Source organism: Phymastichus coffea, unplaced genomic scaffold (assembly GCF_024137745.1).
Source record: "Phymastichus coffea isolate CEN01 unplaced genomic scaffold, Cenicafe_Pcof_1.1 PCOF00054, whole genome shotgun sequence".
Taxonomy (NCBI): domain Eukaryota; kingdom Metazoa; phylum Arthropoda; class Insecta; order Hymenoptera; family Eulophidae; genus Phymastichus; species Phymastichus coffea.
In genome coordinates, this window is record NW_026706865.1 from 123,324 (window position 1) to 151,203 (window position 27,880).

Sequence of the window (27,880 nt, forward strand, 5' to 3'; positions counted from 1 at the left end):
AACCAGATTTCTCGTTACCGAGTGATCATTATCGACTTCTGGCCATCTCGCACCTCTGACTCGTCTCCGCGAGATACGCCTGCCGCTACTGGCTCGCCGGCGCGTCGACTTGCAACTAATAAACGAATCGACTCGTTGAGAGTTTGTCTACTTGTGTTTGCGTTGCAGGCATTATGCACGCATCACACGTGAAACCGCCCATGGCCGGGGAGAAAGGCACACTAAAGTTTGACACACTACTCCCCGGGCGTTCATCACCAAAAAGGCACGTCGACAAAGCCCTGAAAATATTTATACCTGTAACTCCCTTGCTAGCAGGTTACACGCGCAGCTCTATTCAGCGCCTTTCCCCGGCAACTCGGCACTTTTCGCGCTGGCAGGCAAGTTGTCGGATAAATGCTCAGCTGGCCGCAATCGCCTAGTCGTCGATCGCCGCAACGAAGTAATCGCGCGGCAGCCTGCACTGCCGAGGGCCGTGATACAGCGACCCCATCTCGACGGGCGCAAAGAAAGTGGTTGCAAGCAAAGCACGGCAGCGGAAGCTGGAGCCAATGAAATTGATGCGCGGCGAACATGCATACGCGAGAACAACTCAATGGCGTTGCACGCAAGCAGGACTACAGGGTGAGGGCGTACGCGCGCGTACAGGCGCGAGCAGAGAATAGAGTCGTTGTACTAAGGCTGGCAGAAAAAGTTTTATTGTCGTGCGAGGTCAGGTACAAAAACCGTACAAAAGCCAGTCTGTGAGCCGTTTCAGCCGGAGCTCTCGCTCGTCGCTGCTCTCCTTCAAAGTACCATCGAGCAAGCGTTGTTCAGCCTCGTGCAGCCATTCCTCGGGATTGAGTGCCGTCACCACGAGGCTCGGGAGACGCACCTCGTAATACAGGAAGATCTGTACGCAGCATAGACGGACAAGTGAGTACGCGACGGGAGCTGGCCGATGGTTGGACAGCGATCCTTTTCTTGCGCTTACCTTGTTGGCAAAGTTGTTATAAACGAGAGACGGCGAGCTGTCTCCCGGCGTGATGCTGTACATACCGGCGCAGAAGGCCCGCACCGGCTCCTCAAATTGAAATCTCACGCTGTTTCTCTGTTGGTCGAGAATGTAAGTCTGCCCGTCCCAGGTGCAGACGATGATCTCGTCGGCTTCGTCGCCAGTCACATCAAGGGCGCACAGACCCGATATGTGGTGGTCCACCTGCATCGCCCTGCCAAACACATGAGCAATCGTTGGACTTACTATCGCATTTTTGCATTTTTGAGTCGAGTGCTGCGCGCGGCTCAACGAATCCGATGACACCGCTCTCTGTCTCTCTGTCTCTGTCTGTCTCTCTGTCTGTCTCTCTCTCTCTCTCTCTCTCTCTCTCTCTCTCTCTCTCTCTCTCTCTCTCTCTCTCTCTCTTTCTCGCACTCTGTCTCTCTCTTTCGCACTCTCGGCCTCTCTCTCTCTCTCTCTCTCCCTGTCGTGGTAAACTTATCTCGACCTAACGATCGGCAATTCGTGACCCGACGCGCGTGCAAGTGATTTTCAAGCGCCGCGGGCTACAGCTAATCCTAGACCCATCTTGTTCAAGCTTCTAGCGGTTCATTTCTTCCTCCAGTGAACAATTGCTGCCCCCTTCTCTCTCCGGCAAACCTACAAATCGCCGCATTATTAACTCGCTTCATCAATGGCTTTCACGCGCCAAATTGCAAGTTCGCTGACAAGTTTCTGTCGAGACATCTGCCTGTCTACCTCGGATTATCCCAAGATCTTTATCTGCGAGCTGCTCCTCACAGCCTTTGAAAAACGGTGTCCCACTGTTTTCGCATTTTCTTGCTCGGATTCTGACCTACTTCCATTATGGTTACAATCATCCCTCCTTTGTAGTATTCGTACAACCAACTTTTTCATGTCCATTCGGCACTTTCCTCTTGCCCGCTCTATTGTTTTTCCTGGTTTTTCTTGGGACCTCGATATAACGCTTAAACGCATGCAAATTAATACGACCTGCGTTACAAGCGCCTGCAACTCGATATACATCGTAACTATACAATCTATCTGCGACCTTCTCTCAAGAATCTATTTTCATTCTCTATACTTTATTATAAAGACGCAGTGTATAAATAAAGATAATATAATTTGCTTAACGCGACGCTCACACTTGCAGCAGATTTATATATTTAAGACATTATATTATGAAAATACGTCTAACTGTCGATGTTTTTTCGGCTGGCAGACAAATTTAATAGCTGGGAAGACAAATAAAACCGTAAAAGTTAGCATGCTTCATTAAAAACAAGAAACGTTTTAATATCCAGACTCTACAAGCAACCGCGTACATTTTTTATGATCATGTTTATTACTCCAATGAGAGATTAATTGCTTGAAAGAGAAAAAGCTACTTATTATTAATTTCAATAAAAGAATACTTAAACAAAGGGAAGAGTGGAAAAAAGATGTGACTAAAAAATAAAACTTTCTACAATGAGTAGCTAAAAACGCGTGCGACTGTGGATAATTATTTTAGTATTGACAGTTTTTAGTAAAGAAAATCTATATGTACAAGAGAAAAATTTGAAAGTTCGTACCACAAGATAATTTCATCCTTGACTAGCATTATGGTACCATCGAGAGTGGCCAAAGCGTACGATTTGCCACTCGACCAAGATTTATTGTTATCTTTGACCTTCAATTCTGAATCATTCATTTTTTCTTGGTTTTCTAGTGTCAAACGATCCAATTTAGCAACAATGTCAGCTCTAACGGCTAATGATCCATAAGACGAATGAAACTCGAGTCTGTCGGTTTTGTCGGTCTCGTATTCCCTATAAACTGTATTCCTTCCAAGTAAATTACCATCAACTTGATCAGTATCAGGCTGATCATTTTTTCTATTTGTTACATTCATCGTTGCGTATTTATCTTGAAAGTCATTCGAAAATGGCGATCTGTATACATTGTCATTAGCTTTTACAAATCTGATACTATTTTTTAGCGGAAAGTATGTTAGCTTTGGTGTTAGATTTCCTAATATTTCTGTTGAAATATTTGGATTTCGCATTCTAGAGATACCTAAGGTCTGATAATCTACGCAGCTGGCCGCAACTTCGCTGTTATTGTCGAAACAGTCATCTTCTGCTTGGCAATCATCAACGTTACACTTTATTCTCATAAAAGTACCACCTGGCTGTGCAACCAATAATGTTGGTGTGCCGTCAGCATCATCTTGCAACGTAACAGTTCCTATTTGATTTGCACACTCCCACTTATTTAGCCCCACTAGCTTTCCTGTACCTAAATCTGCATTACTAGACCATCTGTATGATCTTACCACTCTATCAGTAAGGCCTATTATCAATTCATTTGCACCATCTTTATCCACATCCGCAATTAACACTACTTTGGTATTTGTCGGTATTCTTTGAGTATGAACACACTCCATCTTGCCTAAGGAATTATCTGGCTTACTTTGACTTGCTTTATAATTCAAAATATTTAAATCTGCCTGACTGTTTGTTACACTGGCATTACCTAGGATTGTTAAATATCATTACAGCTGTGTATTTTAAACTAAACTGTCATTTAAACTTAACAATTGAAATTGAAAAATTAAAGTAAAATTAGAGAAAATAATCACTCACCACCCTTGAGCTTCCGAATTGGATCTGAAATGTCGCAGTTGTCATTACCAGTCTCAGATTGCAATGTTTGTAGGCTTGGATGGACTAAACAAGGACTATAATAAATATACACCCAACCATCTCCTGACACGACAATTAGAGCATTTCTACCATAATTGAATACATCACCAATTGTAACACATGTTATCAAGCCTAGACCACTTATCTTTTGCCAAAGCTCCATGCCCTGTATTAATCAATTTCATAATTATATTTCAAAAGATAGAAACTTTATGGATGAACATTTTGTACAAATTATCTTCTTACCTTAAATATGTACAAATCTCCTTCTGCTGTTCCAACTACCAACTCATTATCCCCATCATTATTTACGTCCCCAATTATCAAGCCATGTCTAAGCAAAGTACCAGGCACATCCCACTGCAGCCGCTTGACAAAACACACTGCCCTCATATTTGTAGATTATTAAGCTGCAATTGCATGTGAATAATTTATAGGTATCCTGTTATCCGGTATGTTATTTTCCAGACTCTGCCATCGACTAGGAGGCCAAACAATGTGTGTAGCCTTTTCCGTTATTATTTCAAGGGGTATAGGGCCAAATGTATTTGAGTCCAATGATTTTCCAGTGTGATCACCTTCCACCCAGCATTGCTTCTCAGGTACCTTGCATCAAAATTTGACATATTAATTTGAATGTTATTACAACTCAACAAGGTGTTTTCAAAAACATCTATTCACTTCAAGAATTTCTTTCCTATAGCCAAGAGTGTAAATCACGTCACCAGACAGCCCAATAACGCGTTTAATGAGTTTCTGGTACGGATATTTCGGCGATTTAAAAGCTACTATGTCTCCTCTACTGATACTTCTATCTCTCACAGCCCAGCGATTTAGAAATACCCAATCAATTTTTTCTAAATCAGGATTCAATGTTGGTTGCATTGAAGAACCTTCCACTCGAACGATACAACCGACTTGATTGAAAAAAATGTAACCGACTGGCACGCCTAATAAGATACTACGGAATGTAAACGACAACCCCATTAATTTTATATTATTAATAATTATTTTTTGTAAGGTTGCGTTTTGACCAACTTGCAATTTTTTTTCAATGTAACTCAATCCAAAACATAACCTGAATATTAATAACACTCTAAGGAAGCGTTTTCATGGAGGCAACTTGCAACATACAAAGTGCACTATAACTACATTGTAGCGAGTGATAGCAATCACAACTAAAAAATGATAGTAGTGGGGGAAAGGAGATGTTTCCTTCGACCACGCCATCGATCAAAAAATTAATTTACAACGATCAGTTGCTTACAATTGTATTTTAATGACAACGGTTTTCTCTCCGTCCCCTTGTCGCGCTAAACTTACTTAAGCCAAATTAGTATCATTTATTCAAATTAATTAAACATTTGTTTTAATTATTTATTTTAATTGTACAAAGGTAATAACTTAAATAAATGATCCAACATTGAACATGTATAATGCACATTTGCCAGTATAAAGGTAGCAAGTCAGCAACCGGTTATTGTAGCATGTTCATCGACCGCAACTTCCTCCTCCGATATGAAAACGTACCCTAATTAAAATGACAGAATGCACCTACCTTACCGTATTTACGGTTTATGGATTGCTCATATATATATCGCAGTTGATCCGCTCATAAAGTATTGTAAGAAACGTGTTAACCAACGACAAAACCAAAGAAGCTGCTCGCTGCGATACTTGATTCAAATGTATTCTTTATTTGTGCAAGGGGATGTACTGCGATGGCTTTATTTATACTATATATTAAGTTTTACATATGTATAAAAACCTATAATTGAAAAAATATATACCATAAGTTTGCAAGCGGTGCTTCGCGCGCGGTAAATATTAATAAAAAAAAAGAAAAAATATATATTACGTACAACGAATAGAGAATATATATATATAGATGCTTGTTACTCATTTTAGGCTCAGGAGTTACCTTGGCAAACAAACAGCAACCGTATACGTTCGCTCTTTTCGTTGCTTTGCAAGTACTATACATTTGAGGCTCGGAAAGTTATCTAAAATTTATATAAATTATTAGTTACAAGTATTTTAATCTATAAATTACTTAAAACGTTGTACCATATTATTTTTATTTTATCATTAATTCTAAAACTCCATGTATTCCAACATTGTAATTGTCATATAATTATCATACTTTCAAAATTTTTAAAACAATATTTAAGCCAATTCGATACAAAAAGTTATTTATAAATATAATGACTGTCTATTTGATTAGTTATACAGTAAATTTATTAATTAATAAGTTATGTAAAATATCTGAAAGTAAATATCAGCATACGTCCCGTTTTTAGATAGATTTCACTACTTTTAAAAATTTGAAAACTTTTTTCATATTAGAAAGAATTTTGACAATAAAGTAAATATATTAACTTTGTGAATTTTTTCTTATAATGATCAAAAATATGTTCAACCTTTCTTATCATTTTCTATATGTGTGAATTAGTATTAGATACTTCTGAAATAAGCTCTCCCAATTGTTTCCAAGTTGCAGCAACAGATAAGCTTATAGATACATGAATTTTGATATTTCATTTAAAGATAATAAATCTCTATTGTAGTTGTGTCAATAATATTATTACTCTTAAAGAAAAAAATAAAATGAAACATCCATGAAAAGTTTCATTTACTTTGCAACATCTTTAATCTTTTAATTTAATGTATAATATACCGTTTTCGTATGTTATTTATTCTGAATGATGTCAGAAAATTGTCAGTCGATTCTTATATCAACCTATGTTAAATTAAACCTTTCCACTAATTTTGTTACAGTTAACCAATTATAGGATTATTGTACATAATACATTAATTTATACAATGTTTACCCTACTTATTAATGCTTAAAACATTACTGACGATAATGATTTATAATTATTGAATAAAAAATTCACGTTGTAAATTCGATTTTTCTGCGAGTTTTGTAAACGATGAGCCGTAGCAACCCAAGCGACCAAAGCGACGAAAACAGTGTATATGGTTGTTGTTTGCCAGCATATAGGTAAGCGTTTAGCTGCATTTTAAGCAAGCGTAACCACTGCTGAGTCTAGTCATTACTCTCAATCTCAATAAGATTTAAGGTTAGCGTTTATCGAGGTTTACATATCGGAGTTAACATAGAGATATAGAGGTTGGTCAGGATCGAGCGGAGTTGAATTCCGGTGTTACCAATTGGATTCGTTAGTGAAATTTGATGGTTCATAATACTTGTCTTAGATGCTTCTCATTAGTGATGTTCGATTATTCGAAAAAGTATTCGATTCCTAATAATCGAATTACCAAAATAATCGATTCTTGATAATCAATTTTATTTGAAAATAATCGATTAATCAAATGAATAATCGATGGTTGTTTTAATTAAAAAAAAGAATAAAGTGCTTATAAATATATGGAAACAATATTATAATAAGAAAAATAAATAGGAAATAAGAACTACTGATAAATTAAACAATGCAAATTACGTTCTGATGGTATTTATTAAAAGGTCATTGCTTATTTCAATCATTTACAATTTAACAGGCAAATATTCAACATCGTCCAATGATTTAAATAAACTTTGAATTGCTACTACAACAATAAAATTTTTAAACTTAAATGTAGTAAATATGTAAATAAGATTTTTTTATGCACCTTGATTTTGTCTGTCTTCGACGAATGGGTTGAAAACATCATGATCATTGTTATCCATTCTTGATTCTACCTATTGCACCTCAGCTCACGTCTCACTCTCACTTCACATTCAACCGTCACAAATTTCTTTTCTATTCGAACGTATGTAAATAGAGAGAATCATATCCACGCATGCGCAAAACACAAATTGCACAAAGTGCAGATCGATTCGATTATTGGCCAAAAAATAATCGAAGCTGTAATAATCAAGTTTCAAAATAATCGAGAAAAAAAATCGAATATTTTGTTAAATAATCGAATGCTTATCGATTAATCGAATATAATCGAACATCACTACTTCTCATGCATCAGGCAGTATGCAGGCCGCTATATCCGTTACAACGTGTATCCTGCCTCTGGAAACGATATTATATGCAGAAGAGTAATATAAACACTATGTATAAGAGTATACGTCATCATTTTTTTTCATGAATTTTTCTAGATGAAGCTCTCTCTATATAAGATCCGAGGATCAGAAAACTACGCGGTATTTTGACAGTCCGTTGTTTCGCTCTGTTCCAATTCTATATGAACAATAGTTAGGCCCTCGCCACATATGCGCATAGGCGCGCGTATAAGGGTCTGTCTCCATAGGGCCTGCCTGAGTCCGTCCGAGCCGGCCGAGATTTTTTATGGGCACGCCATCTCTATAATTTCGTATCCAATGGCGAGTTTCATAGTGAATGGCTGCGTTTACATAAACGAGCCCGATCGGACGCAGCCAATACGAGAAACGCATGAACACGAAATTATAGAGATGGCGTGCCCATAAAAAATCTCGGCCGGCTCGGACGGACTCAGGCAGGCCCTATGGAGACAGACCCTAAGGGCGTACAAACGCGTACAAATCGCTAAAAATTTTGATAGTGCCAACAACAGAAAGTTACTCCTATTCCTCGCATGCCCCAAACGAACACACTTACTCCCGGAACAAACGTATCATAACCTTCAATAATATAGCGTTATGATATACGTTTGTTCCGGGAGTAAGTGTGTTCGTTTTGAGCATGCGAGGAATAGTAGTAACTTTCTGTTGTTGGCACTATCAAAATTTTTAGCAATTTGTACGCGTTTGTACGCCCTCGTATGCGCGCGTATACGCATACATATGTGGCGAGGGCCTTAAGACCCTGATTCCATAGCTACGTATGAATGCGGACGGATACGGACGCGAATCGCAACTCTAGTAACATCACTAAAAATATCTAGTTCGATTATTTAGTACCAACACTACCGGTAGAGAGCAAAAGTAACTGTTTAAAACTGTAGCGCCGAACGTACCACATTTAATGTTCAAATGTGAGGTCTACAATTTACTTTTCAAATTTTCATGAATATTGCTTATTGATGAGTATGCTAATTTAGAAAAGGCTTTTGGGATGATTAATACATATCATTTATATATATTTTCTTCTTCTTCTCATATATTCCAGTACTTCCATAAAAATAAGGCCTAATTCCATTAATTGTAGTTGAAAGTCTATCAATTCTCTATCATTTGCCATCTTATAGATTGCAATAATGTAAAGATTAGATAGGCGTTACATTAAATGTGGTACGTTCGGCGCTACAGTTTTAAACAACAGTCACTTTTGCTCACTACCGGTAGTGTTGGTACTAAATAATCGAACTAGATATTTTTAGTGATGTTACTAGAGTTACGATTCGCGTCCGTATCCGTCCGCATCTGTACGTACAGTACATGGGACCGGGGCCTAAAAGCAATCTGGCAAATGGTTAATAGCATTGTGATATGTTGGGTTCGGAACATGTAAACACAGTTGATTAGAAGAATAAGTAACTAATTAATTTACTAAATTAACTTTTTTCATTGTTATTGTTATTTTTGTGTAGTTTTATAGATCAACATTATTTTTATTTATATAATTTTTTCTTCTAATCAACTGCGTTTACAAATTTCGACCTCGATATATCACAATGCTATTGCCAAATTGCTTTTAACTATTGTTAATACAAAATTGGAAAAGAGCGAAACAGCGGACTATGGTAAAATATCGCGTGGTTTTCTGACCCTCCGATCTTATCTAGAGAGAGCCTTAGGGTCTGTCTCCATAGGGCCTGCCTGAGTCCGTCCGAGCCGGCCGAGATTTTTTATGGGCACGCCATCTCTATAATTTCGTGTTCATGCGTTTCTCGTATTGGCTGCGTCCGATCGGGCTCGTTTATGTAAACGCAGCCATTCACTATGAAACTCGCCATTGGATACGAAATTATAGAGATGGCGTGCCCATAAAAAATCTCGGCCGGCTCGGACGGACTCAGGCAGGCCCTATGGAGACAGACCCTTATGTCGCACGTTGTACAGGTGCAGCAACCTAAGCACCTAAGACTTTCTTCATTTTTTTCAAGAATTTTACAAGGGTGAACTAACAAATGGTAGAAGAGAACATGATTGTCTTTTTGATGAATTATCTAATAGCATAATTAGTTTATCGATTATCTCTAATAAAGCAAATCTAGCTGTCAGCTTTTAAGATCTAGTTTCCTGTATAAAATTTTCGTGGTCCTGTCACTCGTAGGTATGTACATACATACAACGTTGACGCCATCTAATTGCAAATTGGCCAACCATGAGGCCGCCACAAGTGGCACAAGTGCCATGTGTTGAACTTTTATAACCTTACTTTTACGTCGGTCAGTATCTTAAATAGTTTGGGTCGTGGTGTTTACAAATCTTTCACGTTCTTAGTGACAATCTTAATCGTTAATCATGCAGAAAAATGAATTATCATTATTGGAAAAAGTTCATCAAACCATCCAACACTGCACCAAAAAGCCAGAGCATTATTTGAGGTGATTAATTATTTGTTATATTTCCTACTTCGTATATTAATATGACTTCGTTATATTTTAGCATTCAAGAAAATGTTGCTGATGATTTAAAGAAAATTACAAAACGTTTATACGATTTAGTATTCAAGAAAAAATCATCCACATATACAAATACCAAAGCTTTACCAGAGTTGATCATAGAAGATTTTGACACAGAACAAATCTGGCAGCAGCTTGAACTTGAAAACAATGAAGAATTTAGTCGAACAAGCATAAAAAATTTCTCAAAAGTATTGGCTTGTAAGAATTGGGATTTACCTTTAAAGATAGTTGCACTGTTAGGCAATGAAAATAGTAAAAAGGTTCAGTCAGAATCGGAAATATCTAAGTATGAAGATAAAAATGAGGTTGAACTTTTAGATAACGTCTCTGAAGAAAATCTTTCAAAAGAAATATCTTGTAAAAAGTTAAAAAGAAAAAAAAAAAGTAATGAAGTAGACGATAAATTTTTTAAAATAGAAGAGTTGAATAGGTTTTTAAAAATGGAAGATCAAAGGGAAAGAGGTATCAGGCAAGAAGTGGATTCCGAACAGGAAGAGCTTGAGTCAATTGATTTATTCAATAATATTTCTGATTTTGAAGATGAGATTGCAGAAAATGATGATATTAAAAATGCTCAATTATTCAAATATGCTGACTTTTTTGATAGTCCAGAAAGTAGCGATGATGAGCAGAATACAAGTGAAAATAACATGGTAATTGTTGGTTTTAATGACAATAGTCTTGAAAATGATAAAGATACTAGTGATGATGACACTGTTTTTCGAAATAGTAAACTTTTTTATGAATCAGATAGCAGCAATGAAGGTTCCCATGAGAAAATGCAATCATCACTGGAAAAAAGGAAAGAAAGATTAGAAAAGAGAATATACCAATTAGAACATCAGGCAGTCAGCGACAAACCATGGCAGTTGAAAGGAGAGGTCAGTTCCAAAGATAGACCAATGAATTCTTTACTAGAGGAATACGTTGAATTTGATCAAGTGACAAGACCTGCTCCTGCAATGACTGAGCAAACAACTATGAAATTAGAAGATATTATCAGGACTAGAATCAAAGATAAAGCTTGGGATGATGTTGAAAAAAAAGTCAAACCTGTTGAGACACCGATGGAATATAAGAAAAAATTAATTATGAATCAGGAAAAGAGTAAAGAAAGTTTGGCACAGATTTATGAAAATGAATATATAAAGCAGAGAGAAGCATTGACTAGTGATGATAAAGCATTGACTAGTGATGATAAAGTGGAAGAACCTTCTGAATATAATGAAATTAGGGAACTTATGCATTCCTTATTTATGAAACTGGATGCTTTATCGAATTTTCATTACACACCAAAACCAGTAAGAAAATGTTACCTGTTCTTTGATATATTATAAGTACTTTTTCTGCTTATACTTTAATTTTAAACATATGTTTTTCAGGCAAAACCAGAAATTAAAATTGTCAGTAATGTACCTGCTATTAATATGGAAGAAGTTGCTCCACTGGCAACTAGTGAGGCTGCATTGCTTGCCCCAGAAGAAATTCAATGTAAGTTGATATTTGATATTTTTATTTGTGATTAATGTAGAAGATTGAAAATGTTTTTTTTCTTTTTCATTTTCAGCCAAGCAAATGGGTGATCTAATTGGAAAATCAGAAAGAACAAAGACAGACATGAAACGCGCAAGACGAAAGAAAAAGCTCAAACAGCTGACGCAAGCTATAAATGAAAGTAAGAAATCGGTCGATAATTTCAAGCAAAGAAAATCTTTAAACAATAAAATAAAACAATTAAAAGGACGAAATATTATAAATATGAATGACAGTGTTGCTGGTAAGGCAATAAAATCGTCTACTGCATTCTTTTCTCAATTACAAGATCAAGTTTCAAGTAATATTAATACAAAAATAAGTACAAGTAAAAAGAAAAAGAAAAATCTCCTATCCGCAGTTAAACTTAAATTATAGTTTTATACTTATTAATAATTAATTTTCTGGAGCGAACATACTAAAGTAATATATTATAGTTTGTAAAGGAAAAAAAATAAATAATTTACTAATGCAAGATAAAAAGTTTATCTTCTTGAATAATATACACATGCATACACAAAGACAACCGCTTCAAGTACATGTACAAAATCTAAAATATGCATACTATTCCGTTCACGTAAAGCCTTTTACAGTGAAGTAATAAACAAAGTCAATGGGTTTATTTAACTAAATTTTGCTTTGTTTACATATCTAACTAAAAAGTATAGCAGTGACAAGAATAATTTGAAATGCTATTATTTTACAATGGCATTAATACACGAGTCACGTATCCTAGCTATTAGGATCAGATTTTTAGTTCAACCTAGATATTTTATGTATAATTTTGATAAGATAAGAAATTACGCCATGCGTGTCGGTTAAAAAATGCGCTTTCCTTTAAGATAAAAGTATTGTGATGAATTTTACGAATATCTTAATAAAGAGAGAGAGAGAGAGAGAGAGAGAGAGAGAGAGAGAGAGAGAGAGAGAGAGAGAGAGAGAGAGAGAGACTACAACGATTGCACCGTTTATAATTATAATAATAATTTCACATAATCGAGCTGAATTCCTTATTCTAAGATTATTTTACCTTAAAAAGCAAGTCAATCAAAGAATAAAAATTTTTATAAAATTTCTACAGTATCTCCTATATTTTGTTTCTTTTATTAACGTATGTATTAAACTGCCACCATAGATATTTCCAAAGATACATAATAAACAGAAAAAATAGATTCATCTATGCTTCACTGATAATTAGTATTGTCGACGAGTTATTAAGGTAATATTGCTCTTTATCAATTTGCATTTGTTTGATTGAGCATTGTAATTCCAAAAAAGTTGTTATTTATTTTCAATTATAGTTTACAATAACAATTGAACCAAATTATTTATCCATATCTAATCCATCTAACCAATAAATTTTACGTGTATGAAAAAATTATCAAGTAAATATTTTTATATTAAATTACAAGTGCATTATTTTGTGCATTAGCTTTTCAGAAGAAAAAAATTGTAAAGCGAAATTTTCAGCTGACATTTTAGTTTATAGAGCACAATCAAGCGTCCCTCTAACAGTACTTATTCTACGCTAATGGAAAAAAATTCTCATTTCTTCTCCCCAATTATGGTTTGGCTACCAGAAAGGTATAAAATGATAAAAATAAGTCTCTTTTTGCTATGTCCATTGTATTACGGATATGTTTAGACCGATACTATTCCTTTTTTTCTTTTTTTTTATCACAGTGCCTCTATCATTTGATCAGATGCATTGTCGACTATCCAATTTACTCATTAGAATTTTATTTGGCGTTATTTAACCTTGTCAATGCCGTAACGACGAACCGATTTTTTCCCTTTATTGTATACATTTTTGGACTTTGAAATAAGATCTCTGAACGATGATTCATCGTAAGTTATTTTGGTTTACTGATTTTAAATAGTGCATTAAAATGGTGGTATCTCGCATAATACTTTTTTTATACATCGCTGAGTGATCAAACAGAAATGAATTCGAGCGTATATTGATATAGATAGATGTATAATAATAATTAAACTTAGAGCAGAAGCGAGTTTGAAGTCATGGTTTAAAAATAGTTTGAAAATTCGTTTTGTACAGTAACTAATATATAACAAAAATTTTTTTCCCGGGCAGTTTATTTCGATTATTCAGTAAATAAACTCTGTGAAAGTTCGAAACTTCGATCCGAAAATTCATGTAAATATACACTATACGTCTACATCAACATATGATCAAGAGCTGTTGAACACTCGCGACTCAACAAATATTATATATAATGCTTAAACCTATCGCAGTTGTATCAGCAAATCACTCAAAGTCTCATGCAAATTCATTCTTTTCATTCGCAATACATTCGTGGATTGGAGAATGTTTGTAAAATATTTATAAAAAAAAAAGAAAAAGAAAAAAAAATTATGGACGTTATCATGAGAAAGAATGAATCATTCGATTGCAACAAATCGAGTATGCAGTTTGAGGCTGGTACGCTAAACGAATCGATCAGTTCATTCGAAATTAGCGTTGAAAATGCCCAATTCTTGGTCCTGGAACATTTGCAACATATCGGATAACTCTTGGGTTTGGGGTCCCGATGGGCCAGTAGCGTTAGGGTGTGTTGCTTGTGGTTGCCCAGTCACCTGAGCATTAGGCTGACCAGTGGAGTCTTGCGAGGGACCTTGGTGTTGCTGCTGCCCCTGCCAGCTCCACATTCCTACGGCAACGTACAACAGCTTCAGTAACAGTAACAATAGCTATGTTCGCGCAGGTTATATGAAAGAGTAAAAGTACCGGCGGTATTGTTATTAGGCACTGTTGTGACTGCGTGATATTGGTTGGCCGGGGTCCTAGCTCCGCTACTCAATTGCGTATAAGTTGGCCCACTCGGAGACCTCGAGGGGCTGGATTGAGTGTACTGGTAGCCTTCGCAAGCCACCGGCTGCTGCTGTTGCTGCCGGCCAATAGCCGGCCAGTTTGCCGTCGCCTGCTGAACGGCCGGCGTGGGTGAGGTATTCGCGGGTGGCTTCTGAATTCTATTGAGCACCGCTGATGGCGTGTTTTGCTGATTGGGCGAGCCATAAGCTATGGGAGACTGAGTGGTTTCGTAGTTCGGGTAAACATTTTGCGTGCTTGATGGCCGCGGTTGCTGTGGCGGTGCCTGGGTCGCAGGTCCTGTAAGAGGTGAGCCGAGGTTAGCCACGTGGGCTGGTGCGAAGGAGTCGCCGTGCAGGCCGGCAACGTCACCTGCGGTGGGCATTCCGCTCGCGTGCTGCATCATGTGGTGGGCGTTGGCTGCCGGATACATAGGGTTCCTAGCCGAATGCCTGCTGTCCAGAGCGTAGTCCAGACTAGGTTGGCCGTAGGCCGAGACCACCTCGTTCTCGGGCTGAGCCTGGCCCTCGGGCGCACCAGCGCCGGCGCCATGCAGCGACCTGCGGTGCATTCGCCCATTGACAATAGCATCGATTGACACAGCAACAATGGCAACAGCTGCACTCACTTGGCGGTGGTGTTGGTGCAAACGATGTACTCAACCTCGTCCGTGTAGGGATTGAGGAAGGAGAACGCTGAGGTCCTCAGCCAGACCCAGTCGCGACTCTTGGCTCGAAAGCGGTACATCACAGACAACATCTGGCCCTTAAGTTTGAGTACTAAAGGACAGAGAAGATAAGCTGTTAAGCGACCAGCGGTGGAAGGGTGAGAGGTGTACCTTGCTCGAAGCTCTCGCGCATGTGAGTGTGGTCCTCGGGGTGAAAGAACTCGTAGCAAGGGTGGCCGAGGAGCTCAGATGGACTGTATCCCAGGATGGCTCCCACCCGTTGGTCGACAAAAGTGAATTTTCCCTCAATTGAGTGGCGCGAAATGAACTCTGTAAAAGAGAAAAAGTGAGGGGGGGGGGGGGGGGAGGATAGCCGGCGGCCGGTCGGAGACGGGGCCTCGACACGAAAGTCTTACCGCTATTGCTGCTGGAGCCGCCGAGGTCACTGGTGTTCGGTGTACTGGTGACCTGCAGTCGCCCGATGGCCACGAGGCAGTAGTGGGTGGGCACGTCGTCACCCACGACGCCGTCATTAGGACCCGGCACGGAGGCTCGCTGCTCACCGGGCATGCCCACACCTGGGGGCACACGCGGAGCAACAAAATCACCTGTGCGTCACGAGTCAGCCTCGAGTTAGTATCGTTGAGGGCTGGCCGCGCGCGCCAGTACACGGGTACTCACCGGTGGGCGGCCAGTTCTTGATGTAGCCGGTGCAGTGGACCACGGCGTAGCTCTGGCCATCGCGTGCCGGTGGCCCCAGGGAATTGCGTTGCTTCATGCGCTGGAGGCCGTGGGCTGCGGCCATGTCGCCGCTCGCTTGCAGGTTACCTACCTTCATGCGGCAGATGAAGCCCCGTCGCGAGCCCATGCACAGGCGCACCGAGGCTGCAACAGTGGAAATGCCGGTAAGTATGCGGTGGAAGGGGACGGCTGCGCACATACTGACACTGGTGGCCCTCCTTCTTGACGGTGCCGGTTTTGAGATCGAGCACGCGGCCGGCATGCTGCGGCTCGGCCGTGCTCAACTGCTCCTTCACCTTGTCCACGTCGTCCGGGTGCACCTGGTTGTAGAGGCTACTGCCGTACCATTCGCTCTGCGAGTAATTGAGCACTGGTGCGACCGAGTCCGACACGTAGATCACACGTCCGTTATCGCAGCTGACCACAAATAGGAAGCCGTCGGCCGCCTCGAGGATCAGGTGCTTGAGCTCCTGGTCCGTGAGGAAGGACGGCTTGTAAGTGCCATCCGCGCTCGTGTTGCCCGTTCCTGTCGATCAGACCGCTGTACAAGGCGGCACGCAGCGCGCTTGGCCACGTGGCCCGGACTCGAGAACGTGACGGGCATACGACCGGCGCGAGCAGTCCTGGAGCGGGGGGTGAAGGGACCGGCGGAGGGATCGGGACGCAGGAATCGGAGAGGACGTCTCGCGCCCGGCGATGCTATCTACGCTCCCGATTCCAAGAAGCGGCCGGCCGCTCGCATTGGTATTCCGCGCGAGTGACATCCTGTTGCAGCTGCAGTCTACTCACCGCGCAGGGCCTTCATGTGGGCAACGGCCATGCGGAGGATGGTCAACTTGTCGGGCTTGCGCGCCAGCGCCGAACAGGTGGGCACCATGTCCGACAGCTCGGTGATGTAGGCCGTCATCTTGTTCCTGCGTCGACGCTCGATCTCGCAGTGGTTCTCCCGGCTGCGCCGCCCACGACAACAAGACAACAAGAGGCGTTAGGCTCGCGCGTTCCCACGCTGGCCACGGCGCGAGAGCGCGAGCCGCGCGGCCCGCCGCCAGCAGCGTCCGCGTGCACGTGCACGCGCCGCGGCGGGGGCGAGCGCGGCGCGCTCGCGTCAACGACCCGAGTCCTTCCCCCGAGCTAATGCACTCGCTCGCGCCAGCGCCGCGATCGGCGCGCTCGACCCCAACATCGTAACAACGACAACGGCACTTGCCTGGCAAAGCGTTCCTTGTCCTGCATGCTGTCGTCGTCCATTCTCCTGTACTTGCCCGAGCTCGGGTCGTCCTCATCGGATCTACAACAGATGGCAGGCGTCAGGCCAGAGCCAGGGCAGCGAGCACCGGCCGCGCCGCTGCGCGCCCCGCGCTCCAGGTCGCCGGATCGGCAAGGCGGAAGCGCGGCGTCTCGGAGGCTGCGCCGCCGTGCGCCCGCCGTACCTGGCTCGCTTGGAGCGCGGCGAGTCCGGCGGCATCTCGGCGGCGGCGGGCCCCAGCAGCTGGGCCTGCGGCTGCTGCTGGAAATCGCCGCCGGCGCCGGGGTACAGTTGGTAGGCTGGCTCGCAGGCCGCCTCGTAAGCGCCGCTGCCCGCGTACATCGCGCGTTCGCCAGTCGGCCGCTTCCGGGCTCGGGGGGCCGCACGCGCGGAGCTGCTTTGCCGGCCAGCGCCTACCGCTGACTGACCCCGACTCGTCGCCACCGATTCTTCCGCTGCTCCCACTACTTATCCCGTCGTATACCTTTACCTGTACACGCCATTCTGCTTCTCTCTCTCGGCGCCGTCCACTCCCCACCTTGCGCTCGTCGCCTTATCTTGGCACCTCGACATCGACAATCTTTCCTCCATCTTTCCCTTTGATTTTCGTATTCTCTACCATGAATCCGAACCCTCGACCCACAAGCTCAATATTATGACTAATTGTTGCTAGACTGAATTACAATGAAGCTCTACTATGGCAATCGCATGCATAAGCTCATTAAGCCTTCCTTCTACTTAACCGAGTCAAGAATACTGTACAATGATTGAACCAATAACTCTGTTGCTTACCATGAAATCGAATCAAATTCAATCAACCACAACTACTCTTTTACTTAGAGATTAATCAACAAGAAATGTTGATTTTTCGGCATCATTGACCAACAATCATATAATGAAATTGATATGCAAACAGTCAAATCATGATCGTCACCCCAAGGCAGAATTATGTCAAACTTACCCTATACTCTCGGCGTTACGATTTTGTGCGAGTTTGTTCGTATTGCTACCTGCAAAAAGTGTACATATATATACATATTCATTTATTGAAGAATTCTGCCCTAAACATTTTACCTCGAGTAATACTAATATCGCATTTCGCAAGCCACAGCCTTGTGCAACGCCATTCGCCTCGGCAATAAAATTGTTCTCTTTCTCTCTTTTTCTCATTCGATTCGATCTTTCGTTTTCGAGCAAACAACAAAAAAGTTTCAGAGCAAATAAGCAGCATAAGTATAAATAGATTGTTATTGAATCTTGGTTATGCACGAGACTGCTTTGTGCGTCGTCTTGTGTGATCGTGATTTACCTGGCATAGAATGGGCGACCGCGGACATTTGGATGAACATTCAGCTTGAGTGTATTATGAAATGCAGCGTTCGTTGTCCTTGTCTCTTTCAAAATTGCTTTATTTTGCGTACGATGCACTAAACACACTGACGTCTTCACACACCAGACCACGCCATTTTGAAGTTTTATGCATATATGTATGTATTTCCGTATTTCTTTTTCCACTTTCCAGCCACCTCAGAGACAGAGTCCACAGCGGACAACTCCGAAGTTCGGACTCCAGACTCGCCCTCTCCTCCGCCACAACGCACAGCATAGCATGCGGCGGCGACGTCACCTCCCACCATTCGCTCGCTATTGCAGCTATCGAGTCCGCCCCACTCACAATTACTCTGCATTATCGACTGAGTACGCTGAGAGATCATCAGGCCAGCAGACCAGGGGGCCTATTCTGAAAAAAAATTTTAGCACGGGGCCTATTCTGAAAAAAAATTTTAGCACATGTCATAAGCATTTATCACATCTAAAGTGATTAATTCTGTGGTAAACTGAAGTGACAAACTGATTTACCACAAAATTTTTTTTCAGAATAGGACCCTAGAAATACATAGTCCTATATGGAAACATGCAGTTTCCATAGTAACAGTATACTGATAAATACTATATACTATATTTGAAAGAATGACAGAATTGATAGGAGACTTATTGAGAGGTCGCTCCGAGAACTCAGAGCTTAAACTTTGACCTCAGACCCTCCGTGGTTCAGACTAACGGAGAGGGGCCTATGTTTTAACATTGGGTGACGTCACCGGACTTGCGCTCGTAGGGCGCTCGCTCACCACTCTGAGCCCTCGGAACGCTGTGTGGTATCATCATTCACAATACAATGGCTCTACTCAAAGCTCTACTTTAATTGAACATTGAAGTAACCGGAGTCTTTTTTGCGATATCGCTGCGAGCACTCACAGCGGTGAACGAGCGCGCTACGAGGACGAGCACTAGTTTCGTGACGTCACCCAATGTTAAAACATAGACTGCTCATCGTTCGTCTAAGCTGCGTGAGCGATTGATGTATTTTGATACGTATAATGATTAGACATGGTGGCTATTACGTTAATCGATATCACAAATGGTTTATGATAAATAAATTATTTTTATAAATAGTCAGTACTATTTGGAAAAGAAATATAAATTTTAATAGTACAAAACACAATAATTTTATCGTTTATAAAGTCCATACATATATTTCGTATACCCATTTGAATAATAATTGTATTTTTTATTTTTAAAATAAATAATCATCATTCGTAATTTTTAATATAATATGAATATTCAATACATACATGCATGCATGTATAATTTCATAATACGTAAGTTAAAAAAAGATTTTAGGAATGTAAAAATTTATATTGTGTTAATGCTAAGTCAAATTAAATAGAAACACGTATTTCAATGAGTGATGTCCGCTCAAGTATGCAATTCGGCAGCACTCAAGTATTAAAGATAATTTTAAATTATGCTAATTTTTAATTATATAGTTGTAATGCCTCAATTTAAGGTATGTACATATACATACATATGTTTAATTGTCAAATTGGAATCATTTATATATTTCAATATATGAGTATTTCTACAAATGGGTCAGCTCAAATTTCAAAAAGTGATTTTAAATGAAAATTATGGTAGTTTTTAATTAGTTAAGTAAAAAACTTAATTAGATATAAGGAACAAATTCTTCGATACATATTACATCTTTAAGTTTATTTTAAAGTCATAATATAGTTTTCCAATATTAAATTTCTTTAATTTTATGTATTTGCTAAGTTAATAGATTATGTAAAGTAGAACTTCAACTTGTTTCAATTATTATGAAACATGCTCCTTTCTTTAGAGCTTATTTATATTATATGGCAATGTATTTCTTTAATTCAAATTCAGTAGGGGATTGTCCACACGGGATCCCTCTTCCTTCCTGATCTCGGACTCCAAAGCCGTCCTCGTCCAAGATTTTATACGCACACGCCATCTCTATAACTTCGAACTTAGTGCTAAGTTTCATAATGAATGCGAGATATGCATCTTAATCTATGAACTTAAAGTTATAAAGATGGTGTTGTGCATACAAAAACTTGGACGGGGACAGCCCCGGAGTCGGGAAGGAAAAGGTATCCCGACCGTCCCATGGACACTCCCGACGGCGAACGCGACGTGGCGTTATCGCAACATGGTCCTACTCTCAAGTCTCACAGTCCCACACGAGGTTTGTCCATTTCTCATTTTTTAGTATTTCGATTTTCATATTTTTGATTAAGTTTACCTGTATTTGTTATATATGATTTGATTGAATAGTTTTACCATAGTTTTTATACTTGGATTACATATATATGTACATGTTTTATATTTGTATTTAAATGGTGGGCTATTTTTGGATGACTTTCAAACCCACGTTCAATGAATTTACTTGAAAGTAAGTGAATTTTTCATTATTTATAATAGAAGATGTGCACCTCAGTAGATCAATGATGTCACACAACACACATGTGCATGCAGAATGATGTAGTAGTTAGCAGAGTTATTCAAGATTAACTATCATTGTATAACCAACTTTTGATATGATCAACATGAGAATGAATGCTCTCAATGAATCAACTACTGGTGAACCAGAACAAGATGCCAATTCAGCTTTGATTGAACTCGATAAAGGTATATTTCTTTGTTTACCCTTAAAACTATATTAATTTTTGACTGTGTTAAATGAACGCTATATTTTGACATTACTTTTTAGGGCTACGTTCTACTAAGATTGGTGAACAATGTGAAGCCATTGTCAGATACCCTAAACTTTTTGAAAAATATCCATTTCCAATATTGATTAATTCATCCCTTCTGAAATTAGCTGATGTTTTTCGAGTTGGAACTAATTTTCTGAGAGTATGGGTTTTAAGGGTGTTTCAACAGAGTGAAAAACATTTAGATAAAATTTTGAATGTAGATGAATTTGTCAAGAGGATTTATAGTGTTATGCATTCCAATGATCCAATTGCAAAGGCATTAACTTTAAGAACACTAGGCAGTGTTGCCAGAATAATACCTGAAAGGAAGCATGTAAAGGCATATTCAACTACAATAACAAAGAATTAAATTGATATAAATCTAAACTTTTCAGGTTCATCATAGCATACGTAAATCACTCGACTGCCATGACTTGGTTCAAGTTGAAGCTGCTATTTATGCTGCACAAATGTTTGCTGCTCAGTCAAAGCAGTTTGCTATTTTCATGTGCAGTAAAATATCTGATATGATTAGAGGTCAAGCAACTCCAGCAAAAATGAAATTGCAGCTTATACCCATATTACAGTACATGCACCATGATATTTCTACGGCTTCTATGGTAAATGCTTTGTTAGCTTCAAGTTTATCCTCCTCAACATCCTATTATAGTAATTACTGTGATTATAGGCAAACGAATTATGTTTGGAGTTACTTGAAAGCTATCCAGCTGTTGAATTTTCTTATGTGACATTAAGCGCATCAACTACTTTAGCTTCAGCAACATTAATCAATGTTTCAGATCAAGTTACCTTACTTTTGCGATATTTACGCGACGATCCCAGATCATCAATAAAAACTCATGCTCTAAAGCTCCTGCATTCCCTTGCTGGGAAAGGTGCTCACTTATGGCCCCAAGGCGCTCTAAATCAGTTGATTGGTAATGATGATTAGATGTAATGATGATTAATTAATTGAAACATATAAATTAATTTTTTTTTGTCCAGATAGCACAGCAACTCTTCTACAAGATGGCGCAGAAAATATAAATTTACTTATAAGATCGCTAAACGTTATTGAGGTAGTATTCAATTTTATAATAAGCAAATGATGGAAAGGATCGAAAAACATGTAAAGATTATTTCATTTGCTAGGTTTTGAGTGAGAGCCCTGTGACCTGTGAAGCTAACATAGAGAAAGGGAGCCCTTTGATTACTCTGTGCTCAAAAGCTTGCTATTCTCCGAATCCTATTGTTGCAGTGAAGGCAGTTACAATTCTAGCTAGAATAGCTTGTTATTGGTAAGAAAAAAGTAGAAACCAACAAAAGTTAGAAAGAAAAGATTGCCAGTAATACAGTACTAATTGTTGTAGCTATGAAGAGGGTCTAACTGTTTACGGGGTTCAGGATGTGGTATCTTGCCTAGAGTCTTTAATAATGTTATTGGCCCTGGAAGATAAGTACTTGTACCAACTGAAGGTGTGTCTTCAATTAACAGTAAAGCTGAGTCAAGCGCAGAGGAGTCACTGCAGCGACTTTGTTGACGCAATCGGCTCCAGCCTTATGAATACGAACCCCTCTAGCAAGCAGAGCAACAGCCAGGAGATCGCGCTGTGCGAAGCTCTGGGAGCAATCGGTAGCTTGGGCGATGACATATTGCTCCCTCTCCTTCCTGATGTTCTCGCGAAGCTTAAGCGAACGTCTCACAATCAGACCAAGGTAATGTTGTGTAACTTGCTCTTCCAAATGGTGGCCGGCGGTTATGAGTGGAGTAGCGAATGCTTGGCAGCTGTTAGCGCCGTCAGCAAGTCTGTGGACAACTGGAACAAATATCGGATAGCACGCGGCGCAGCGAGGTACGGTCACCACAAAATCGCGACGCGCCTGTTCAAGGGCTTGAAGGAGAGCGTCGCCTCGGAGCAGTTGCACTTCTGGCTGCTCGGACTAGAATTGCTGACGAGCGCGGAGAGCTATTTATTGTAAGTCCACCTTGGCGGTGACCTGGCCAAGTCGAGTAAACGACTATTGATTTGGGTCTTTGTTCTTTCAGAGACGAAATTGAAAAGGACGGCAACACAGTGAGCAAACTCAACGGGGCCATCTGCCAGTATGCAGCTGCCTGCACGTCCTTCAAAGCAGCGACGTCCAACAACAATCTGCAGTTTGTGTGTGATTATGCCAAGCTTCGCTGCGAGTTCCTGCAAGCTCTGGTGCAGCTGCTGCATTCGTGCCGCTCGTTATGCACGGCGCCGCCCTACGCGATCGCCGCCCACGAAGCTCACACGGCCAAGGACGAGTTGCAGCGCTATGGCCGGGTGACGAGTCAGGTAAATTTGCATTGTACTACTGTTATCAGTCATTGTTCAGTGCTCTCTACACCTGTGTCTTTATAGCTGCGTAAATCGGTCGATGAATTGAAGACTTGTGCCAATAACTACCACATGCTTTATCAGTCTGCCTTTGACGCCGATCCCGGAACTTTGACCAACATCAGAGCGTATCCTTTTATAAAAGAATAGAACAAAAGAAACAATGGTGAGATATGTCACCTTGACGAGATGAAAAATGACGACGAGGTAGTCTGCAAGAGCTTTGCTTACTGATGGCCCATAGTGTACAACGCGTGTGCGGTGGACCGATGGTATCCACCTCGTTCCCACTAGCTGCGGACGGCAATGCCCACTTCGGCGACACGATCGAGATGCAGCAGCTGGCCAAGTGCTGCTCGCGTATACAAGAGTTGGCACCGGCTGGCGACGCAGGCAATGAGACCTCCAGTCGTAAAACCAGCGGGGTGAGCCATCTGCGCGTTGGCAGCCTCATCTCGCAAGTGCGATTACTGGCCAGTGGTAAGCTGCGATTGCCTGTGCCGAGGTTTTTCTTCCAGGCGCTGCAGTCGACAAGCATCAAGCTATCGCTCTCGCCGCAGCCCAGGGTCCTCGGCGAGCCGGTGTCAGTGCCGCAGGGTAGCCAGCTAGCCTTGAAGGTCGAAGGCGTGCTGCGGCACGGCAAAAGGCCGTCGTTGTTCCGATCGGTAGCAGCCGTCAGTATCAGCATTTCGACCGCACCACCCTCGAAACTTTGCGCCGATAAGAAGGTAAGACAATACATCAACGTCAGGTGTAGCCAATCCAGCACGTTTTTTCTCGACTTTTAGGATACAGGAGTGTGTGAACTCGAGCAAAGCATGGTACCTAGCCGTGATTTTTTCACTTGCGAGTTTTTGCTATCGCTGGGTCAGCAAAACAGCACGGTGAGCCTGTGTAGCGCAAACGCTAGCGGCGGTCAACAGCCAACGAGCAGCGGCGGTCAGTATCAAGTGACCGCAAGCGCTAACATCGTCGACGAGGTTGGCAACATTTGGAAGTGCGGTCCGCGATCGTTGTTACAAGTGCGAGTACATGAGGAGCCCTCACGGAAAAAGCTTTCGTAGCGTTAATAATCTTTATCGTTGTTGTTTCGTTTATCATTATCATTAACATTGTCATTATTACTATCATCATCTTTATTATTATTATTATTATTTTTGTAAATTACGCTATATTTGTACGGAAAAAATAAACATAAATTAGTTACTATTGCCTGTGAAAGTCACCTCTTTTGCCACCTGTCTTCGATACCAATTCCACGCAGGATATATGCATTATGTCTGGGGCAGCAACTACAGATTTACACATATCGAATACCGTGAGAGCTGCCACGCTGACGGCCGTTAGTGCCTCTATTTCAACACCAGTTTTGCCACTGCAACAAACTTCTGCGCTGATTTCAACCCTATGCAGTTCCTCATTCAAACGCAACTCTACGCTCACGCAATTGATCGTTAGAGGATGACATAGAGGTATTAACTCCGACGTCTTCTTAGCAGCCATTATTCCAGCTAACTGAGCTACCGTCAGGGCATCGCCCTTTTTTAAGCTATTTTCTGCAATCAGCTTGCTAATTAGGGCTCCGACATGGATGTATCCTTTGGCTCGTGCGCTGCGCTCGCTCGGCTTTTTAAATCCCACGTCTACCATTTTTGCTTTTCCGCTTTCATCTACGTGCGTCAATGAAGAGAAACATCTCGCCCGCTGCGATGAAAATCCTATTAAACCTATTATTTTATTCCCAGATACCATGGTTACGTTTTTCCATTTGGATGTAGATTTCACTGTAATGAGAGAAATAAATCTTTAATTGCGACATCTACTCTGATATATTATAATAACATACCAATATAGCGCAACTAGTAAAGTTATCTTAATAGTGGTTCTCGTATTGTATATCGTGTATAAGCGATCAGAGATAATAATCCAATCAACCACCAATTAGAATCATAGGTCGATTTTCCATTCGACTAAGGTTGAGCATGCCTGTAACATTAAAAGTTCTGAATCTCTATACACGATATATCATATGCGACGTCAGTACGTTGCAACAGTTAGCATCGGCTCTTTTACCTGCATGTTGCTTCTTCTTCCGAAGTACAGCATGTTTAATCAAGTCTTTCAAATCGTCAGTGGAAGCCCCATTTCTCAAGGCATCTCGCAAAGACACTTCTGCTTTACCCTCAAATAGGCATACTTTCAAATTTCCATCTGCGGTTATTCTTAAACGATTACAGGAGCTGCAGAAGTTTTCACTCATTGAAGTAATAAAACCTACTTGCCCTTGATATCCGGACACGCGATAAGCCTGCAATGAATAGCATTGTTGTTACTCATTTATATACTTAACAATCATTAACTGAATACAAATAACAGACACCTTTGATGTATCATTAGGTTTATCCGACAGTCTTTTAAACTCTGGATATTTTTTTTTAATGATCTTTTTCATTTCAGAAAATGGAACCATTTTACTACTATTCCAATTGTTGCCAGAAAATGGCATGTATTCAATGAATCTCACATCTAAAGGCTTATTCTTTGTTAACTCTACAAAATCCACTAATTCATCTTCATTAAAATCTCTCATGATCACAGTATTTATCTGGTGATGATACAAAATATCGTTTAGTCTCTATATTAATCTTTAAAGTTCAAAATACCTGATATATTATACTTTTACAGGTTTATATCCTAATTGTATTGCTAAGTCAATGGAAGCCATAACTCGGGTCCATCCATTTCTCCTTGTGAATTTTTCAAAGCGTTCTGGCTTCAAAGTATCTAAAGAAATGTTCAGTAAATCCAAACCAGCTTTCTGTAAAGATGGTAGCAGTCTAGTCAGCATAATTCCATTACTAGTCATGGCAAGAGTTTCTAATCCTTTGATACCTTTTAAATGTGCTAAAATATATTTGTTCATTAGTTTGTCATTATTATTGCTATATTTAAAAAATTTTGTTCTTTTGATTATGCTTTTGGCTACTTTAGATTTTCAGTAATTGCTAGGTTGATTTTTGTAGACAATTTCAAAAAGTTTAATTTAAAAGTTTTTGGCTATTATCACTTTAGTTTAAAATATTGTTAAAAATGGTCTTATTTTTCAGTGTTATTACTTTTAATTTTTTAATTTCTTTTTAAAAATTCATATATTGATAAATAATTACCAACAATGTCTACAATATCTTTCCTCACTGTTGGTTCTCCTCCAGTTAGACGAATTTTATTGATGCCTGCTTTAACAAAAAGATCAGCCAACTGGATTATTTCATGAGTACTTAAAAGTTTTTCTTTTTTTGTAAGTTCAACTCCATTTGCAGGCATACAGTATGTACCTGAAACCAAAGTAAAAATCAGAATAAGCAATTGAATTGGTAATGAATTTTTCCAAATGGTTACATGGCATACATCGCAAATTACACCTTTCTGTCAGAGAAATCCTGAGGTATGTATGATGGCGACCAAATGAATCTCTGAGTACAGAACCAATATCTTTTTCAAGTTTTTCCCTCATTGTTGTTAGCTAGTGATATTATAACAATTAAAAAAGTTGACAATATAAATAAAATGATGAGCAAGGAATTAATTATCAAGTAAAACTGATGAAATTGTCAATACTAACTCTACTTGAAGACTTCAATGCAAATCCACCTGTTGAATAACTAGCAGAAAGTACACAAAACTTGTTAAAGGTCTTCAACATGTTAACCAAATCACAACTCAAAATAATAAATAAAGTTATATCGGTGAAAATAAATAACTGTTATACACTTTAATTCTCAAGTATGCTTCGTGCCTACAGGTCACATGTTTTATCTGGTTCGTTTATATGACAAATGAATTTATACGCTATATACATAGGTATATATAAAGGATAGACTGCTGATACCAGGTTGTGGAATTATCCGCAAGAGTGAGAGAGATAGTAACAAATAGTTGGAAGCTTCTATCTCTTTCTAGTCGACGCTTATTGGTCTTATTAGCTGTCGTCACGCAAATAAGTGTAGACTAGAAAGAGATAGAAGCTGTCACTATTTGTTGCTATTTCTTTCATTCTCGCGGACAATTCCATCACATAACCTGGCATTCAGCAGCAGTAGGCTAAAGGAACTCAGCAGAAAGTTAACGAAAATCAACCGAAAAAAATTATAGAAAAACTGCGCGTTGGTAACAAAGATAGCAAAAGTT

The 27,880-nt window shown here is 40.1% G+C and overlaps 6 protein-coding genes across 17 annotated transcripts; 2 read left to right on the forward strand and 4 right to left on the reverse strand.

Moving 5' to 3' along the window:
- Positions 1–688: 688 nt before the first annotated feature.
- LOC131665760 (KICSTOR complex protein ITFG2-like) lies at positions 689–4,077 on the reverse strand. Of its 2 annotated transcripts, XM_058937869.1 has the most exons (6): positions 3,931–4,077; positions 3,775–3,850; positions 3,625–3,708; positions 2,572–3,514; positions 974–1,208; positions 689–892 (listed from the first exon to the last, which is right to left on the reverse strand). In XM_058937869.1, exons 1-6 carry the CDS (start codon positions 4,075–4,077, stop codon positions 713–715), a joined length of 1,665 nt encoding a protein of 554 aa, XP_058793852.1. In that variant the 3' UTR covers positions 689–712. The 2 variants fall into 2 exon arrangements, with proteins under 2 accessions (XP_058793852.1, XP_058793851.1); XM_058937868.1 differs by having other exon boundaries at positions 3,625–3,850.
- Positions 4,078–4,089: 12 nt separating this feature from the next.
- LOC131665761 (mitochondrial inner membrane protease subunit 2-like) lies at positions 4,090–4,803 on the reverse strand. The gene is made up of 2 exons (XM_058937870.1): positions 4,366–4,803; positions 4,090–4,290 (listed from the first exon to the last, which is right to left on the reverse strand). The coding sequence occupies exons 1-2, from the start codon at positions 4,669–4,671 to the stop codon at positions 4,090–4,092; spliced, it is 507 nt and encodes a 168-aa protein (XP_058793853.1). The 5' UTR covers positions 4,672–4,803.
- Positions 4,804–9,270: 4,467 nt separating this feature from the next.
- LOC131665807 (U3 small nucleolar ribonucleoprotein protein MPP10) lies at positions 9,271–12,726 on the forward strand. The gene is made up of 5 exons (XM_058937938.1): positions 9,271–9,363; positions 9,683–10,170; positions 10,232–11,552; positions 11,634–11,742; positions 11,819–12,726. Exons 2-5 carry the CDS (start codon positions 10,088–10,090, stop codon positions 12,160–12,162), a joined length of 1,857 nt encoding a protein of 618 aa, XP_058793921.1. The 5' UTR covers positions 9,271–9,363; positions 9,683–10,087; the 3' UTR covers positions 12,163–12,726.
- Positions 12,645–18,941, reverse strand: LOC131665805 (aryl hydrocarbon receptor nuclear translocator homolog). 4 transcript variants are annotated; one of them, XM_058937936.1, is made up of 12 exons: positions 18,575–18,941; positions 18,227–18,275; positions 17,227–17,307; positions 16,809–16,969; positions 16,225–16,545; positions 15,960–16,163; positions 15,695–15,886; positions 15,450–15,608; positions 15,240–15,390; positions 14,984–15,171; positions 14,531–14,911; positions 12,645–14,453 (listed from the first exon to the last, which is right to left on the reverse strand). In XM_058937936.1, exons 1-12 carry the CDS (start codon positions 18,612–18,614, stop codon positions 14,248–14,250), a joined length of 2,133 nt encoding a protein of 710 aa, XP_058793919.1. In that variant the 5' UTR covers positions 18,615–18,941; the 3' UTR covers positions 12,645–14,247. The 4 variants fall into 4 exon arrangements, with proteins under 4 accessions (XP_058793919.1, XP_058793917.1, XP_058793918.1 ...); XM_058937934.1 differs by having other exon boundaries at positions 17,450–18,275; XM_058937935.1 differs by having other exon boundaries at positions 15,695–15,856; positions 17,450–18,275; positions 18,575–18,940.
- A 1,543-nt stretch (positions 18,942–20,484) lies between these two features.
- On the forward strand, positions 20,485–24,904 carry LOC131665804 (integrator complex subunit 7). Of its 4 annotated transcripts, none has more exons than XM_058937930.1 (12): positions 20,485–20,815; positions 21,052–21,258; positions 21,341–21,660; positions 21,722–21,946; positions 22,015–22,264; positions 22,332–22,405; positions 22,479–22,624; positions 22,697–23,302; positions 23,374–23,650; positions 23,717–23,820; positions 23,904–24,420; positions 24,481–24,904. In XM_058937930.1, exons 2-12 carry the CDS (start codon positions 21,168–21,170, stop codon positions 24,754–24,756), a joined length of 2,886 nt encoding a protein of 961 aa, XP_058793913.1. In that variant the 5' UTR covers positions 20,485–20,815; positions 21,052–21,167; the 3' UTR covers positions 24,757–24,904. The 4 variants fall into 4 exon arrangements, with proteins under 4 accessions (XP_058793913.1, XP_058793915.1, XP_058793914.1 ...); XM_058937932.1 differs by having other exon boundaries at positions 21,068–21,258; XM_058937931.1 differs by lacking the exon at positions 20,485–20,815 and adding an exon at positions 20,836–20,969.
- LOC131665808 (molybdenum cofactor biosynthesis protein 1) lies at positions 24,748–27,746 on the reverse strand. 5 transcript variants are annotated; one of them, XR_009302049.1, is made up of 8 exons: positions 27,315–27,746; positions 27,101–27,215; positions 26,860–27,027; positions 26,370–26,596; positions 26,073–26,297; positions 25,766–26,000; positions 25,539–25,678; positions 25,338–25,476 (listed from the first exon to the last, which is right to left on the reverse strand). XR_009302049.1 is itself a non-coding variant. In XM_058937941.1 (7 exons), the coding sequence occupies exons 1-7, from the start codon at positions 27,393–27,395 to the stop codon at positions 24,899–24,901; spliced, it is 1,623 nt and encodes a 540-aa protein (XP_058793924.1). In that variant the 5' UTR covers positions 27,396–27,746; the 3' UTR covers positions 24,748–24,898. The 5 variants fall into 5 exon arrangements, 4 of the variants coding, with proteins under 4 accessions (XP_058793924.1, XP_058793922.1, XP_058793925.1 ...); XM_058937941.1 differs by lacking the exon at positions 25,539–25,678 and having other exon boundaries at positions 24,748–25,476; positions 26,376–26,596; XM_058937939.1 differs by lacking the exon at positions 25,539–25,678 and having other exon boundaries at positions 24,748–25,476.
- Between the last annotated feature and the right edge of the window lie 134 nt (positions 27,747–27,880).